This window comes from Malaclemys terrapin, chromosome 2 (assembly GCF_027887155.1).
Source record: "Malaclemys terrapin pileata isolate rMalTer1 chromosome 2, rMalTer1.hap1, whole genome shotgun sequence".
In the NCBI taxonomy this organism is placed as follows: domain Eukaryota; kingdom Metazoa; phylum Chordata; order Testudines; family Emydidae; genus Malaclemys; species Malaclemys terrapin.
The window spans coordinates 214,235,020-214,254,433 of NC_071506.1; the positions used below are offsets into that span (position 1 = coordinate 214,235,020).

General features: G+C 40.7%; 1 protein-coding gene across 6 annotated transcripts in view; it reads right to left on the reverse strand.

Moving 5' to 3' along the window:
* Nucleotides 1-19,414, reverse strand: part of RBMS3 (RNA binding motif single stranded interacting protein 3) — a 908,048-nt gene that overhangs the window by 297,110 nt on the left and 591,524 nt on the right. For all 6 annotated transcript variants that reach the window (XM_054019902.1, XM_054019901.1, XM_054019900.1 and 3 more), the window contains one exon: nt 18,138-18,229. In XM_054019902.1, coding sequence (XP_053875877.1) covers nt 18,138-18,229 — 92 coding nt within the window. The remainder of the gene's footprint in view (nt 1-18,137; nt 18,230-19,414) is intronic.

A 19,414-nucleotide genomic window follows, 5' to 3' on the forward strand; every position in this document is an offset into this window, starting at 1 on the left:
TTCATCTAGATGCAGCGGCACCAGAACTACACAGAGGAACTGTTTCCTACCCACACCATAATGTAACATCCTTGCAGGTATGGCTCCAGACTGAACCATGCCCAAGCCAACTTTAAGATCTGAGAGCCCTTAAGAAGAACTCTAGTCTTGCTGCCAGAACTAGACAATTGGGTGAGAGTCGCTAAGGCTGTCCCAGCAACCCATTCATGGAGCTGCAAAGAAACCCTTCTGCTGCTTGTGCTTAACACAGGCTTGGCTAGATAAAATAAAATCCACTGAGAACAGTTCTCATTTATAATGGCAACCCGATACAGACGGCTCACAAACCACGTTATGTATCATCACTAATAGGCATACAAATATTGTTTTATGTCCTTAGACAGATCCAAAATACATTGCCACAGATAACACCATCAGTTATGTAAAACCCCCAAAACATGAAGCAAAACAGTAGGAAAGGTCATAAAATAAATACCAGCACACAGGCCATAAATATCTACAAATATCAGGCAATGACGGATCCAATCTATTACTATTAAGACAGGAGACCTATGGAAACATGGATTTTATATCGCTCTCAGCTGCTGAAATTTCAAAAGACCTCCTATCAAAGAGAGATGAAACCTTTAGTAACAACCAGTTTAATGAAAGTATCAGATCTTAAATGATGCACCGAGGAGGAAAGTCCATGGAAATTCTCAAAATAAGTTGGGTACTTCACCAAGCAGTGTACTTTAAATAAGCACAGGCCATGCTTCAGAGATGCCTTGAGATTAAAGAGGACCTATTCAACAGAGTCACTAGCATGGGCACAGAGAAGTACTCTGGTAACTAATCTAACCACTGAATGATATAAAATGTCTAGCCTCTTCAATGTATTCCTGGAAACCAATCTGTAAACTACTTACATACACAAGAGGAGTGAATTGTACGTGATATCACAATCATGCAAGATGCAACTATTTGTCTGAACCTAAAGGAAAGCAAATGACAAATTGCATCCAGCACTCTTGTTCATCACAAAAAAAAAAAGTTTAAGAACAATTAAAGGACTAAGCATACAAAAGAGAGAGAGCCATTGTATGTTTCATCTGAACTGTCTGATAAGGTAGAATTTTTATTCTGACAGGGAAACATTTCCATTATTTTAGATCCAGCAGATAAAGCAGAGAGACAGAGACTGAGTCAGAAAAGCCCCTGTGACCCCATTATCCTCAGAATTCTATGTGGCTCACAGACTCCCTGTGACTCAGAATTCTAGCATCTCCACCCAGAACATCATTTTACCATTTGAAATATACAGTATTATGAGGCTGGAGCTTTACATGAATTAGGGCATACCATTAACAACAGGTGCCTTTACGCTGATGAACAATTCTTTAAACAACATTAAAACACTACAGGCAAAGCTTTTCCTTGGAAGTTAATACACTGCAAAGGTCATTGCTTAGCTTGTTCAGCATGCTGTATTTCCACAATAAAACAACACAAAAATGTAAATGATGGGACCCAGTTTAGCATAATATACTATAATTGGAGTAGGTCATTATTAAAATGTTTAGATAAGTGGTGGAATCATAACCTTTTATGCAGACTAGAAGAACAAGTTATGGGAAATGTATGGAGAGCCCAAAAGGCTGTGTGACTCAAACTTCAAGCCACAGGCAGTTAAAATAGACAGTAAATCACTAAATCTCATCTTGGGTTTTTCAATTTTTTGTTGTTTTGGTTGTTTCCATTTTTTGCTGACAGATGAAAAAGAGTAAGTGAACGTGAATAAGATTTAAATTACCATCTATTTCCTTTATACTTCTACAGTATATGCTGCCAAGCAACCAGCGTGTTTCATTCCTTATGCTTAAAAGGAATTGCCATTAAGTAGTCAGAGTCCAATATTAGGTGGTAGTGGTTTTTACCAAGGCTTCTTGGTAAAGACTACAGATGCATTTTAGAACTAGAATACATTTGAACTGATACTGTGGTAGTAATCTTTAATGATCTAGTGCTAACATCCAGTTTCATGCCCAGGTCTCATCAATGCCTTTGGTGAGTTTGTGAGAAAACATTTGATCTAAGCTCTTCCCAAAGGAGAACTGTGAGACTATATTATAAGGACTCATTCAGTTGCAAGAATTATTAATGCATCAGCTACATTCTAAAAGCTGTAACTGTGAGCCATTTATAGTCCACTGGCTCAGAGAGAAAGATGACAACAACAGAATACTGAAGAACAATGTTTAAAGAAACATTTTGAAGGAAATCGTAATTAAATTCACAGAGGTAAACAGAAAATGGGTTATACGGCAACAGGGTTTACCAAAGGTAGATCATGGCAGACTAACCCCAATATCTTTCTTTGAGGAGATGACTGGTTGATTAAATAAAGGAAATGCAGTTAGATCTAATACACTTGGACTTCAGTAAAACATTTGATATACCACCACTTGGGAAATTATTAGTAAAATTAGAGAAGATGGGGATTAGTACAAGAATTGCAAGGTGCCTAACAGAGAGAAGGCAATGGGTTGTGCTGAAAGGTGAACTATCAGACTAGAGGGAAGTTAGTAGCAGAATTCCTCAAGGATCAGGCTTTGGACCTATCTTATTTAATCTTAATGTGCTAATGAAATTTGTTATAAAGTTGGGCGGCACCGTCGATACAGAGGAGGGTGGCAATATTATACAGGAAGCACCAGCTGACCTTGAAGACTGGAGTAACAGAAATGGGATGACAGTACAGAGCGCAAGGTCATACACGTCGGTGTCTTGGAGTAAGAATTTTTGCTGAAAGCTGGGGGCTCATCAGTCGAACTTGAAAGCAAGAGAGAGACCTGGGTATGTTTGTCAATCACAGGACAACAATGAGCCACCGGTGTGACGGGGCTGTAAAAAAGGATATACAATCCTAGGATGTACAGAGATGTGATTCACGCCATTATACAAGGCACTGGTAAGACCTCATTTAGAATACTGTGTATAATTCTGGTCACCCATGTTTAAGAAAGGTGAATTCAAACCAGTACAGGTGCAGAGAATAGCTACTAGGATGATCAGGGAAATGGAGAGCCTAAACTTATGAGAGGAGACTAAAAGTTTGGCTGAGAGGAGATATGATTGCTCTCTATTAATACATTGGGGGGAGTAAACATCAGGGAGAGTGAAGAACTATTAAATCTAAAGGACAATGTTGTCACAAGAACAAATGGGTATAAACTGGCCATGGACAATTCAGACTGAAAATCAGAAGAAGGTTTCTAGCTATCAGGCGAGTGAGGTTCTGGAGCAGCCTCCCAATAGGAGTTGTGGGAGAAAACAACGTAAATAGATTTAAGAAAGAGCCTGACACTTTTGACTGTGATTGTATGATGTGGTTGCATGGGGTGGTGAGGAGCAGGGCTCACATGGAAGTCCCTTTCTGTGCATGTCTTATGTTCCTAAAAGTTCATGCTTCAGGGCTTCAGCTGGTCACCTGCAGGAGTCAGGTAGGGCCACCCCATATATATTCTTGTTTGGTTATTTTTTGGTCTCCTTCCTCTGAAGGATCAGAGATTGCCACAGCTTGAGATGGGACACTGGATGGGGTAGGCCAGTGCTCGGAGATGTCACCAAACAGTCTTTCTCTGGTACTTAGCTGGCTGGTTCTTGCTCACATGCTCAAGGTCTAACTGATCACCATATGTGGAGTTGGGAAGGAATTTTCCTGCCAGTCAGATTGACAGCAGCTTTGATTTTTTTCCCCTTCCTATGCAATGTGGGATGAGCAAGTTGCTGGGTATATCTCACTTAATTAATTCCCTATCATTGCAGGGGCCTCAGGCACTGGTGCACCTGAGTCCCTCCTGCTCTCTGCCCATAGCACAGAATAGTTTAGTCTCCTACAGGTTATAATACTTTGATCTAATTTCAGTGGTTGAGTTTAATGTGTGGATGCTAGGTGGTGGTGGTGGCTTGTGATATACAGGAGGTCAGATTGGGTGATCTGGTGGCCACTTCTGGTCTGAAAACTTTATGATTAACACGTGTCTGAGGTTAGCAGACTGGGTGTGTTGAACTTGTCTACAATCAATGGTCATCAACCCAGTGCTACACTTGCAGAGGAGGTATTATCCTCCCAGCCACAGGATTTGAATCAGCATATGCACATTGAAGATTTTGCTGATGGAACTCATTGTACATAGGCAAAAAAGATGACCAGGGACAAAGAACTAGGTGAATACATATTTTATGAACTAGTTACTATTTGTTGAATTTTTTTGCCACCCAAAGTATTCTGTATTATACAAATTTGTTTTCAATCATGCTTGCAAGCTGGTAATCATAGACAGACAGATAGATAGTGATGCTGATATTACACTGACACATAGCATCTCATGTTAACTGCTTAAAAAGCATAGCAGAGGAGATACCTCTTGGGGTTAAAAAAAGAAAAGCACTCGTCAAGAGTCTCTTCTCTTTCCTCTACTAGCCATCACAGGCATGTAAGTGCTGGCCGTTAAAATGTATGGGGAAAATGGAGCTATGAGACAGGGACGTCAATGGTAATCCCTAGAAGACATAGCACTTATGTAGATAAAATCCACTTAAGACTTTCCAACTGTGATGTCTTCATCCCAAGGCAGCTGGAAAGGAGATTCCTTGCTTCAAAATTTTCTGGCTTTAGAAAGTTATATGCATATATGTATACAGCTGGATAAAATCAGATGTCTACGTGTCTGGGTCATTGCTGATTAGAAAATTATAATTACTGGAATTTACCCCTCCCCTACTTACCAAAGTTACATCTCTACCTATGGGACTAAAATTAAAAACCAGCCCAATGTTTTCAAAAGTGGCCACAAATTCTGGGTGTTAGTTTTGGGGTGTCCAAATTTAAACACCAGGTTTTCAAAGATGTTGAAATGGGTTTGGATAGCAGTGGCTGCCATTAAAACTCAGCGTCTAGCAAGCAAGACCACACTGTAGTTTCTGAGTTACCACAGTTATTTCCTATGCTTAGAATAGGAAATAACTGTGGTATCTCAGAAAAAAAGAGTGTGGTCATGCTTGCTAGATGCTGACTTTTTAACGGTCATCAGGGTATATGGTGAGTAGATGACGTCAGGAGTGGACTGCCCCTGTGTGCACCTACAGTGCATAGATCATTGTGACTAGGATGAAGGGACAATCTGGAATCATGGTTGGATTAAAGAAATGGAGGGGCCTAGGTATACCATGACATGGGGCCCTCTGTGTCTCCATCCCCACATGGCAGACCTTCCTCCCACTTTAAATGAGGGTGGAAAGGGGCCCACCTCTCTTCCTGGAGAGACAGGGGCATCAGCATGGCACCCTATTTGCATCAAGGTGGTAGCAGCAGGGGCCTCCTCCCCTTGAGAGCAACAGGAGCAGCAGCAGGAGTCCTTTCCCACCAGGAAGAGGCAGGGTAGCAGTTGAGTGGAGGCTCCCCAGTACTTATGCAGGTACTTAGGATATATATGCATGGGTGGGTGGGTGGACCAGGCCCGTCGCATTCTTCTCCTCCTGCCACATGCTGTGCTGGGGCGCTGTTGGCAGGGCCTCCACAGCAGTGGGTTTTGGAGAGAACACCTCATGGACATGTATGAGGCAGTTACTCCTTTCCAAGGTAATATTTCAGGCTATCTGCCGATTAAGTCCTTGACTTGGAAATGCATCAAAATAGCTATTCCAGAATAATTATTATTCTGGAATAGTTATTTTGGTATAAACCCGTGTGGAGATTTATTCCGGAATAAGAGTGCCTTTTTCTGATTTAGCTTAATCCACTGGAGTATCTCCATGGGGTTTATACTGAAATTATTCCAGAATTGCTATTTCAGTGAATTTCTAAGTATAGACAAGCCCTCAAACATACATTGCTGTATCAGTTGCATTTGATTCATCTTCTCAAGCTTTTCTTCACAACCATGAGAGCTTGAAACATAGATAAAACAAAAAGAAAGCTGGGATTCTGATGTAATCATATAACTCAAGGAGCTCCATGCATGGACCTATAGTAGCTATGCCTTAATCATGACTGAAACTAGTCTTTGTCTGTTTGATTTTCTTCTGTGTTCTAGTCTTGAAAATATCTGTCACATAGGCCTACCAGTAGTCTCTTTACTTGCTATTATAACTGTTATAGTTATGATATACGGCTATGGCACTTCAGCAATTCACCTGCTGGCTGGTATCTTTGTAAAATCATCGTTTCTTATTGTTTGTGAATTTAGTCTTCTTACATCTGATAAGATTTTAATTTAGATTTCTGTATCTCTTCTTGTACAATAATAGGTGTATCTTACTATGAAAGGGTGCTCACTGAAGCACCCTGGTCACTGAAGTGTCTGCAACATTGTGAAGACTACAGACATGAGAGGCCTTAATTAACTAGCTTCTGTTGGGGAAATTACTGACATGTGGGTGGTAACTGCTGGACTAATGAGACAGTTGGCTCAGTAACTGGGAGGATATATAACTGCAAGGAACAGGAAGTAAAAGGATGGAGCTCAGAAGGTAAATTGAGAAAGGAGAGAAAGCTGAGTGAAGTACAGCAGGTGGAGCCTATCTATGCTATGTCCTGCCATGTTGGGAAAGTGAGGAATAAAGGTACATGTGGTGACAAAGAAACAGAATGTGTGTATTTGTGAGTAGGAGACCACATTCCCATATTAGGAACAGACTTAGCCATGTTTTCTATATATTACTTACTCATTCCCAAATTTAAAAATAAGCAAACCCACACATTTTTTTAAATGTTACCCTGGTTAAAAATTCTTCTCACTTATACTTGTGCACCTCTTTGCATTTCAGTGAAGTTACACTGATGTAGCTGAGATTCGAATTTGGCCGTTTACAGTTATGAATTTTGACCTACTTTGTGAGTTCAGTGCTCCAAAGGGAATGGCCAGGGATTGAAATGATAATTATTTTCCATCTTGACTCAGCTTGTTGCCATGTATCACAATCAATGTCTAATTTTATAAAAGTATGTTATGGGAAAATATAGGTTTTTTTCAACGATAAAAAATGGTAATTTCACTGATGAACCAAATTGCATCTACTCTATCCGTATTAAAATCATAGGCAAACCATTCAGACGTTGTGTGAGGGATTTTTAAAAATAAGGAAACAACAAAAGCAGGGTATTTGTCAACATAACATTTGCAGGCTTTTGTGGGTGCACACGTGCATGGAAGAATGTCTGTGTGGAGCACTTGTGCATCTGTCTACATGAAGGCCTACACCTGTGTGCATTTGTGGATTTAATGAGCCACAACCCTAGGGATTCAAACCAAATCAAAAGTATCACCACTGAGATTTGCAGGAGATCTGATTCTGGCCCCATGTTTCTAAATGAAAAGAAATCTGAAACAAAACCTGATTTTTATATAAATCATATCTTGTCATATCTGTGTATCCAACACAGGCTAAGTGGTATACTTCTTCCCCTAAATGCATGCACATAGCCTCCACTAGTATTCATAGGAGTCATTGCCTTACACTGAGCAATCGTGCTATATACACTGATTTTTCCCCCTCGCCTTACAGAAGTATCACGCATGTGCTGAGCTACAGAAGAACACAATCAGTGCCCCACTAAAGTGCTAAAACAACATAGCACTAAAGAAAATGCTTGACCTACTTTCACTTGCACACCAAAATAATATTTTTTCAAAACCATGTTTTTGCAGGGGGTTTTTTGGTGTTCTTGATTTTTCGGGATGAGTAAGGTCTGCTTGCTGAATCTACGACACAGTTCTCTCCATTCGAACAACAAATTCCCAAGCTGCATATTTGTGGCTGGATAACTCCTGCATAGGGCGTTTGGAGTTTCCTGAGTATGGAGGAAAAAAGGAATCAGACTCCAGTGTTTAACTCATTTACTGCACTCAGATTTCCTGTTTTCAAATGTAAAGGGTTTGCAAAGAGTGCATAAAAGTTTCCAAGATACATAGATCTGCGAGTGTTAAAGACAGGGAGCCTGAGATTCAAACTGCTGATTTCAGTAGTGTTAGTCCAGATTTAAACTTGTATAAGTGGGAGGAGCATCAGGCACAGTGTGTATTTATGAAAAATGTGCCAATCCCTGTTTGGCTGAAGTTCACAACACATAAACCAACCCATACATTTACTTCACTCCACAGCAACAGTAGTAAGCTAAACTTTTCACTAATTTGCATCTGTTCTGCAAAGGGCTATCTATTCACAGGTGAGAAATGTTGAGGGGAATATATTTACTGAGTACTTATGCTGCAATCTTCTAAAGCAGAGGAATGTTTTAATCTGAGAAAAAGTTACATTATGGAAAAAATCAAGTCAATCTAGAAACCAAGTTAAACACTTTACATCAAAAGCAGAGGACCGTGGAAAAATCAGTTTGAAGCGATAGCAAGAGATTGAACATTACAAGTTGGAAAACTCTTGTATGCGCTGTAAGGTTGGGTTGGGGTGTTTTTTAAGTGAACTTAGTAGTTGGAAAAAGTGTTGAACTGAGATTCCTGGAGACTAAGGATGCGATTTTCAAAGACACAGCACTAGCCCAATTCTATTCCAATATTCTATTCCTATAGGCAATGATGAAACTCCCATTCACTTCAGTGAGACCAGATGTAGGCCAGTGCTGAGTGCTTTTGAAAATCCCATCATAAATCCCTAATTATTCACTATCCAGGTACAACAAACAATGGCAATACCAGCTTCCCTCCATGTTACCCTGAGTGCTTATGGGAGAAACACCTAGAAGGGTGAGAGAGCATTTTGATCTCCATACCAATTAATTTCTTTGACTCTACTGTTCACTTAGATGGCTGGTTTCTCTCTGAACAGGAACAAGATCACAAATTCATTTCACACTGGCTACCTAACAGCTTTCAGATAAGAACCTAAGACATTCCAGACTAGACCAGTCATCCTTCTGCTGTAATCCAGTGTCCCTGCTATCCCATATCTATTACAGTAGATGCTTTTAATAAGATGGCTCAACTCCTTCATTCTTCATTTCCTAGAGGAAATGTAGGTAACTCATCTGATCCTGGTAACTTGCTGATATTTAAGTTAGCAGTTTGTTCCCAAATCTCCCTCATTTGAATCTCTGACAGCGTCTCAGCTTGAGAAAAGATTAGGTTTTGGGGTAGGTACAGTATGTCCCCACCATCTTTTGTAATGAAGGCAGAGAGAAAGAAAACATTTTGCTTCCCTGCAATGTCCTTATCCTCCTCAATAGTTCCCTTTGAAATAACAAATAGAAAACAAATATTCAATAGCAACCCTTAAGGACCCTCTGGTGTCTGTCTTAGAGAAGAATCAGTGCTGTGATTCCCCATTAGCCTAGGAAAGGTCAGTTTAATGCAAACCCAGGACACAAGTAAATGGGGGAGAGGAAAAAGAGGATTGAATCTCTGGGATTACTAACAACTGAATGGTAAAACACCATAGCAGGGCTCATGGTTGCTGAAGAACCCTGTGCCCTGGTAGAGTCAGTATAAGAAAGCAAGTGGCAAACGGGAGGGAGAGCCCAAGACCTTCAATTTATAAATCTGAACCACACACTTTCCTCTTGCAGGAAATGCAGCTATAATATTTCATTGTAATTTAATTGGGAATTGTTATTGATTCAGATCAGCACTGGATACATACTGTGCATAAGTACTGGGTAAGATAGTTAACATTTTTGCAAGATAAATAGAACTGTTTGACTGCAGAACACTTGCATCCTGTAGTGTGAAACTTCTTTGGCAACTGGTGAAGAACCAGCCCGATAATGGATGTGTGGAGTTCTTCATGAAATGCTGTGGAATGCACCCAACTTCATTACAACAGAGTTCCTAGCTATTTCCATGTTGCTGAACACACTGGAGTTTTCAGGGAGTCACTGGTTGGTGCCCTAGCAGTAAGTGATGAAAATCATTTTGCAGGAGCCAATCCAAATATTTAACTTTATAGAAGATGTTGCTTGAATTTTTTTTCAGATAATTAAAGAATGGGATTAAAATCAAGTTTGACAATTTCAGTATTGACGTTTAAGTCCCAGCATCCTGCTTTGATATCAGAAAAAAGAAGCAAAGTTGACAGTCAACATAGCTGATATTCACAAATATTTTCCAAATATGAAGAGAACCAACATGCAGGAGTTTGTTTGGCTGAAAATTTCAGAAATCTCAATTATTCATAAAATGAAGCAACCACTTGTTGGATTCTGAATATCAGATGGTCCGTTCATGTGCTATGCTACATTTAAAAAGAAACAAAGGTCTATTAAACTTTTTACATAATAAAATAAAGAGAATTAAAAAGCTTTAGCTATATACAAATGTAGAGGTGAGTATATATATCACAGCACATAGTGCACAGAGATAATACTCCTTCAGCGTAGGTGCATGTCAGATTAGAAAGAGAAATGATAGAAAGATGAATTCACAAAAAAGGAAGAGAGCTATAGGAAGGAAGCCAGCTAACAGACTTAATTGGTGTCTGATCCACATCTGGACCAGAAGCACTTACTGTAACCCCCACAAGAGATGGAAATTCTGTAAGATTTTCCTTGTAGTTTCATTTTTGCTGGTCCCTTGGGAGAGGAGTTTGGTCAATCCCTGAAACCAACAGATCCGCAAAGGCTCTGAATCTCCATGAAGGTTCCAGGTTCTCGTCTCTACATGGTGCCCTCCAGTTGGACAAGCCTAGCTCCTATCTCTCTCCCAGTGCCGACAGTAGTCATACCCTGGCCTCAACATCTCCAGCTTCTGCAGAATTACAGGAAGGGAGTGAGATCATGGAGGTAAGTCCTCTCATCTTTTGCAATTTCCCTGTCCCACTATGAAAGATTCTTGATGCCTCTGCCAGCCATGCAGACGGAGAGGTCTATTTAGCACCGTTACTGGTGTGTAAATTAATGACTAGTTTACTTTATTAGATTAAACATTATTATTATATTTTTTGGTAGTGGTAATAATCAGCCTATCCTACAGAGAGAGGCAGATTGAATCCTCCAAAAAAACAATATTTTAAAACTTTGCTAACTCCAAAGAGAGTTATCCCTTTGGCTGATATTTGGTATAAATGCAGGCCCCAATCCTCTCTTACAACTGCAGTGGAATCCCACCAATTCTATGTATGTATAAGCATCTGTCTGTGTACATAAGAAGAGCCATGCTGAGTCAGACCAATGGTCCATCTAGCCCATGGTCCGGTCTTCCGACAGTGGCCAATGCTAGGTGCTTCAGAGGTATTACACTAGATTTCTCATAGCATAGACTCATAGACTCATAGACATTAAGGTCAGAAGGGACCATTATGATCATCTGGTCTGACCCCCTGCATGCTGCAGGCCGCAAGACCCTTCCCTGGACTCTACCGTTGAAGTCCCCAAACCTGTGTTTTAGTGACTTCAATCGGCTGAGACCCTCCTGCTAGTGATCCCTGCCCCATGCTGCGGAGGAAGGCGAAAAACCTCCAGAGGCTCAGCCAATCTACCCTGGAGGAAAATTCCTTCCCGACCCCAAATATGGCGATCAGTAATACCCCGAGCATATAGGCAAGAGTCTCTAGCCTGACCCTTGTTGGCCATTATGCTGTTCATGTACCATTGCTTGGTTTTCCTTGGCTACTATGTTTTATCATTAAACCATTCCCTCCATAAACTTATCCAACTTAATCTTAAAACCAGACAGGTCCGTCGCCCCCACCGTTTCCCTCGGAAGGCCGTTCCAATATTTCACCCCTCTGATGGTCAGAAACCTTCGTCTAATTTCAAGCCTAAACTTCCCCCCGGCCAGTTTGTATCCATTCGTTCTCGTGTCCACATTAGTACTAAACTGGAATAATTCCTCTCCCTCCCTTGTATTAACCCCTCTGATATATTTAAAGATAGCAATCATATCCCCCCTCAGCCTTCGCTTTGTCAGACTAAACAACCCAAGCTCCTCTAATCTCTTTTCATACGACAGGTTTTCCATTCCTCTGATCATCTTAGTCGCCCTTCTCTGCACCCGTTCCAGTTTGAGTTCATCTTTTTTAAACATTGGAGACCAGAACTGCACACAGTACTCCAAATGAGGTCTCACCAGCGCCTTATACAACGGAAGCAGGACCTCCCTATCTCTACTAGATATACCTCGCCTAATACATCCCAAGACCGCATTGGCTTTTTTCACCGCCACGTCACATTGCCGACTCATAGTCATCCTGCGGTCCACAAGGACCCCTAGGTCCTTCTCCTCTTCCGTTACTTCTAACCAATGCGTCCCCATCTTGTAACTAAAATTGTTATTATTCGTCCCCAAGTGCATCACCTTACACTTTTTACTATTAAATTTCATCCTATTTCTGATACTCCAATTCACAAGCTCATTCAAGTCTCCCTGCAGAGTATCCCTATCCTCCTCCGAGTTTGCAACTCCTCCCACCTTCGTATCATCCGCAAACTTTATCAGCCCACTCTTGCAATCGGTCCCGAGGTCAGTTATAAATAGATTAAATAAGATGGGTCCCAAAACCGAACCTTGAGGCACTCCACTAGTAACCTCCCTCCAACCCGACAATTCACCCTTTAATACGACCCTCTGCATTCTCCCCATTAACCAATTCCCTATCCACCTTTGGATTTTCATATCGATCCCCATGTTTTTCATTTTAACCAATAGTTCCTCATGGGGTACTGTATCAAACGCTTTACTGAAATCCAGGTATATTAGGTCCACCGCATTTCCCTTATCTAATAAGTCCGTTACTTTCTCAAAGAAGGAGATCAGATTCGTTTGGCACGATCTGCCCTTCGTAAAACCATGCTGTAATTTATCGCATTTGCCATTAACTTCAAGGTCCTCAACTAGTTTCTCTTTCAGAATCTTCTCCAGCACCTTGCACACTACTGATGTTAAACTAACAGGCCTATAGTTACCCGGGTCACTTTTTTTCCCTTTCTTGAAAATAGGAACCACATTGGCTATTCTCCAGTCTAACGGGACTACCCCCGAGTTTACAGATTCATTAAATATAGTCGCTAATGGGCCTGCTATTTCCCACGCCAATTCCTTCAATATTCTCGGATGAAGATCGTCCGGTCCACCCGACTTAGTCCCATTAAGGCGTTCTAGTTTTGTTTCTACCTCGGATGCGGTAATCCCCCATCCCGTATGCCCCTCTGTAACGGTGCTAGTATCCCTAATTCCTTCATTGGCCTCATTAAACACCGATGCAAAATATTCATTGAGATATTGCGCCATGCCTAGATTATCTTTAATCTCCTCTCCGGCTATTGTCTTCAGCGGTCCCACTTCTTCTTTCTTTGCTTTCTTCCTATTTATATGGCTGTAAAACCTCTTACTATTACTTTTAATTCCCCTCGCTAAGTCCAACTCTTCCCGGCCTTTGGCCTTTCTCACTCTATCTCTACATTCATGTTCCTTGCTTTTATATGTCCCAAGCACATAGGCCATTCTCTGTTTAAACATTTCTTCAACTACGATATATTTGCTGATATTTATGGTATGTGTGATGTTGAACTTCATATGCTTTATGAAAATATGTTTATGAACGCGAATATGATGTAACTGAAATATGCTTTATGCAAAAGGTCTCTTGTAAGGTGTCATTACAAAGCTTATAATCTACCTAGTGTGTTCATCCTGTTTGTATGCATGTATCATGCTTGTATCTGAAGCTAGAAATATGAAGTATAACTCTGAGGTCCTATTGTAATTATGCAAAGTGTGGGCCATTAACGGTGGTTTAGAATCTTGATGGCTCCCATTGACTAGGACAATTGGTTGTAAATGGTTTATTTACCTACAAGCCTTCCTGTGTATGTGTGGGCCAGCCCCAGGGTAAAGAAGGATGAGGTCTCACAGGGACATGTGTAAAACAGATTTATTTGGGGTTTGGATCCTATTGGGAGCTGGGTGTCTGGGTGCTGGAGGCAGGAAACCTGCAGAGCTATTTTCACTTAAAGCCTGCAACTTGGGGGTGTGGCCCAGACCCTGGGTCTGTGTTGCATCTGGCTAGCATGTCTGGCTCAACAAGACAGGGTTCTGGAGTCCCAAGCTGACAGGGAAAACGGGCTCAGAGGTAATCTCAGCACATCAGGTGACAGTCCCATGGGGGTCTCTGTGACCAAACCCGTCACAGTATGCACTGAGAGCAAACATGGATTTTTTTTAAATGTACAAAATATACATAAAGAAAACAGAGGAAAAAAATACCTCTCCAATTAAGTATAAAAAACTACATCATTGTACTAGGCGTAGCAGCATTAGTAAAAATGTTTACTTGGCAAATGTACTTAATATTCCAGACAGGACCCTTGATAAAGAAGAAGTCCATCCTATGCTCTCTGGAAGGATTTCTATGTTTCACTGGACCGTAGCTCTGTGCTTCCAGCTGAAATCCAGCGGATATAATATTGGCCCCTTTCTTAGCACAATCCCCTCCATAGCATAAAGGCTGTGTAGAGCACCCCTGCCTAACCCCTCTACACCAGGGTGGATTTTACCAAGAGGGAACAAAACTTAGAAATAAAAACAGGTTTAACTATATTAATTCATTCATTGGAAACATAATGTAGAAATGGCTCCTTGCTGTGTTAATCTTGATAGAACACGTTTTCCAATAGTGAGAGAACATTGAACATCAATCCATTAGCGTTTGACGTGTTTCAGTGGCAGCCATTTGAAACAAAATCAGCCAAAGAGGCGTCCAAATGCTAGAACTCATAGCAAACTAATGGTCAAAACCAGGGAGGTGGCTCTGTTTATATATCAGTAGGATGAATAATTGTCATATTTGACTGAACTGATACAGATGACTCAATCCCCAGGAAACTGCATTTTGTTTTCCAAATAAGATTTTCTAGATTTCCCTCAGAAAAAAACTAGAGAGAACCTCTTTCACAGTCTTGACACTGAGTCAGATTTATCTCCAGTAAGAGTGAAATAATATATGCTACACTCAAAGTTTCAATGTATGTTTATTCACTGTGAGCGAAATTCACCCCTATAGAGGGCCAGCATAAGCACTCCTTACTTAAGTTCCATTTAAACCTTCAAAATAGGACTAGGTAGGACTTACAGCATCTGGCCCTCTCCACAGGGGCGAGTTTTACCCCACTTCTATACGGCATTTGGCATACTGATGAATAAATACCGCACACAAAAGGTTTTGATAATTTCTTTGACATTTTATTTTTTTATTTTGGTATTATTTGGGGGTCAATGTCCACTGTTCAATGAAGGTCAAAGACAGGCTCCCTGGATTAGAGTCTCCATTATCGGAGGTTAAATTCTTCTCTTGTATCTTTGTTCCAACTTCTTCCAGTCCCAAAGATTGGCAGATAATATTCTCTTTCAGTCTGTCATGCAAATTGGCTTCTAACATCTGCAAGCCCTAGCATAGGTTTCCTTTCCCAGGCTCCTGATTTTTCAGTAATACAGTAGAACCTCAGAGTTATGAACACCTCGGGAATAGAGGTTGTTCGTAACTCTGAAAAAAACATTATGGTTGTTCTTTCAAAAGTTTACAACTGAACACTGACTTAACACAACTTTGAAACTTTACTATGCATGAAGAAAAATGCTGTTTTAACCATCTTAATTTAAATGAAACTAGCACAGAAATAGTTTCCTTACCTTTTCAAATCTTTCTCTTTTTTTTTTTTTTAGTAGTTTTAATTTAACACAGTACTGTACTGTATTTGCCTTTTTTTTTTTTTTTTTTGGTCTCTGCTGCCTGATTCCGTACTTCTGGTTCCAAATGAGGTGTGTGGTTGACTGGTCAGTTTGTAACTCTGGTGTTCAGAACTCTGAGGTTCTATTGTATGATGTACTAACTTGTATGAAGTCAGCTGACTTTCCTTTAAACCCCAGTTTTCTAAATATGCTGATTTTTTTCTAGTGGGAGAAACATTCAGTTGTATATTTACTTTGACTTACACAAAATATTTTAAAATCTTATTCCAGGACTCTAGGCACCTTGGCTAACTATTAAAAATACAATAAGCCCAATACACACAAAAAGGTATGTAGCAATCTCCACAAAACCAGGAAAGGGAAAAACACCACTATAGCCACAGATTTCCCATCTCAAATCCCTTGGCTTTGCAAAATAGTCTAAAGAAATGTAATATTGTACCGCACTGACACAAGCATCTGCATTTTAAGAACACATTCCCTTTGCTATTTTCCAGCACAAGAGTTCTGCTATTGCTCCTCGTTATGCAACTTGATTGTTCTGCCTCAAATAACCAGATATACATACATTATGGATTATCCCCCAGAAACAGCTATTCAGGATCAACCTTTACCACAGAACATATCTCCTGCCTTTGGTTTTCTTTTCAGAGGTCAACAAATGTCTCAGATTTCCTATATTTTAACAAGGAAACATAGCGTATCAGGGAAATAAAATCCCAGGATCCTCAGTAGGCATTCAGATGCCTTATTTTGCCATTTTTTCCTATTTGAAGCAAATGTTTTTATTACAATATGTCAGTAAAAACTAAGAGCCAATAAAACTGTATAATTTGCATTGTGGGACTCTATTAAAGCGGACAACAAGGAGCCTTACAACAGTTATTTTAAGGCACAATGGTTTACAATTCAGTAGCAGGTACATGAGCCTCATGTACTGCATAGCTTTTTTTTTTTCTAGCATGGTAATAATGTGTATAGGTAAAATTTAAAGTTAGGATTGTAATTAGGGTTGCCACCCATCTGGCTTTAACCCAGACAGTCTAGTTTTTGGCTTGTGTGTCCAGGTGCCATTTAGAGTTGCCAGGTGCCTGGGTTTTTTTGTTTTTTGTTTTTTTTAACCAGAAAGTCCAGTCCATATGGGCACCTGGCAGTGTCCGGTCAGAGGTACGGATTAGACACCAAAAGTCCAGTTACCGTGGGGTGGGGAGAGGTACCGGGTCATTAACCCACGCCAGCCCCTGCTCAGCCGGGGCCGTCTCCTACCTGCCGGCAGATTCCAGCTGCTCCCATCCTAGCCCTGAAGCAGAGGGAGCCCAGTTGTGGGAGGGAGGTGGAGACAATCCAGTGAGTGACAGGGGTAGGGGGTGAGACGAGCAAGTGAGGGAGATGGGGCCTTGGAGGAAGAGAGGGGAAAGGGCCTGGCATTGAGGGAGGAGGCAGAGAAGGGGTGGGGCTTTGGGGAAGGGGCAGGGCAATGGGTAGAGGCTTGGGGGCCTGATTACCAGCAATTAGAAAGGTGGCAATCCTAGTTTTAATCCACCAAATTCCTTAAAGGGAATATTCAAATTTACAGTTGGAGATTAATTTTTTAGGATTCTGAGCACTCTATGCTGCCTTCATGGTAGATGAGACAACTAATCGGGAATGGTGGCCCAGCAGTAATAAAAAAGAGGATGAATAATGGGTTAGGTGCATTGAGAGGACTAGCAAACTAGTGCATTTACTATGTATCTAATACTACTCTTGGGGGAAGAAAAAATTATTACACATACAGAATGGGTATTGTTGGAGTTTATGCTAAACCACAAACTCTTCACAACAACCCCCTTCATGTTGATATAGGACAATTCACCGAAGGCGGTATTTCATCCAATTGCATGTTCCCATTTAATTGGGTCTTAAAGCAAGCAAATTGCTGGGAGATTTCGAATGTGAATCTCACAAAACCTCTGAAAAACATAATCCAGTGACCTCCAGATACAATCATTATTAAATTATGTCAATGGAATTGAACCAGGTTGCCAGACTTCTTTAAAGAAATACAGATGCAACAAACTTTCATTAAATTCAGTCATTTAACTCCTCCAAACAGACACACTAGGCTATTAAATGAAGAGTATTCCAAGGCACATTAATAGGCAATTACCCAGTGCACCACAGATTAAGGTATCTTCCTGATTGCTATAGAACTCAAACTCTGTTTGCTTATAAAGTTCTTAAGGGAATTCAACAGGCTATATAGAACATCACAAAATAACTTCCATACAGAACACAGTTCTCAAGAACACTGATGAGCCAACAGACAAATAAGCATTGAAGTAAACAAGCCAGATTCCTGCCAGTTCAGATGATTTGAAAGAAAGAAACCAAACCAACCCTTGGCATTTGCACTACACAGACTGAATAACACCATCACAACACAGGGAAAGAAAGCAGAAACAAAAAACTTGCTCTTACCTTTGCCATCTGGGCCTGAACGCCATTTGCTTTAAGAGATGCTACCGCTTTCTGTGCCGCTGCTGGACTGTCAAAATCTACAAAACCATAGCCTAAAAAAAATACAGAAGTCTTCGTTAGTATCTATAAACAACCTCACATTTTTTGTCAAACTCTTCTCAGATTCTTCTAACCGACTGCTCTCCTGACACTCAGCAGCCGCCACGTCTGTATTCCTTTCATCTTCACTTCCCTTAAATCAATGGTACTTAAAGAAATGGCTAGTTCTCTATCAAGGACTGCTTCAGGGAACTCTCTCTGAGCGCCCAGTTCAGCGAGGCTAGACATGGGGAGATAATCTTTCACTTTTAAAATGGCTGCTTTACAGCCCAGTTATTTTCAATAGCTTGGTTTATCAAATTAGTCAGCTGGTTTGTACAATACACTTCCTATTATTACCCTTCCCTCACTCCCCTCTGCCCCCCACACAGCCCCTGGCAATCCTTTCTTCTTTGGTGACCAGGGCTGGGATTTTCAAAGGAACATAAGAGCATTAAGCATCCGGCTCCTATTGAATTACAGACTTTTACATTCAGATATTGAAGTGCCTATAGGTGCATATAGGTGCCTAGGGAGATTTACAAAAGCTCCCAATACTTTTAAAAATCTGCCCCAGGGCTCTTAACTCCCTTAGAGTCCTCTGAAAATATTCCAGCCCACATCTTTCTAAGACGTTACAACACAGGTATATGCTTCTTGGAGAGAGTTTACAACCACAGCTCACCTCCCTGCAGACTGCAGGGCTGAAACCAAATTGCCGGTAAACTTTAATAATATTAGCACTAGCATGTTTATAGCATAACGGCTCCTCTGCCATCATCTCCATTTACTAGATCAATAAGTACAATACAGTAGGCAGCCACAAATATGTGGATTTCCTGCTGTATCAGGTTTTTTTATTTCTTTTGTCAGCTTTTCCCCTGATAATGTGTGACCACCCCCGCCTTTCCCCTATTAATGTTCTCCACCCCACTCTGCCAAAAGAGTATGTGAACACCTCACCACCCAAAGCCTGAAGACTCTTTTGATGTGCATGCCTCACTCTAGGCAATGGCTAGTCCAATGTAAAAAGAATCTGTTACCCAAAGTTTCTCTCACGCTAATATCTTATTTGCCAAGTTTTAAGCTTTAAAAAAAGAAACAAAAACAGCCAAGAGAGTCCAATAACGTCCTCCATTCCTGAATTTCTCTGTTCTGTTTTCTCCTAATCTTTGTACTTTTTAAAAATTGATTTAGAA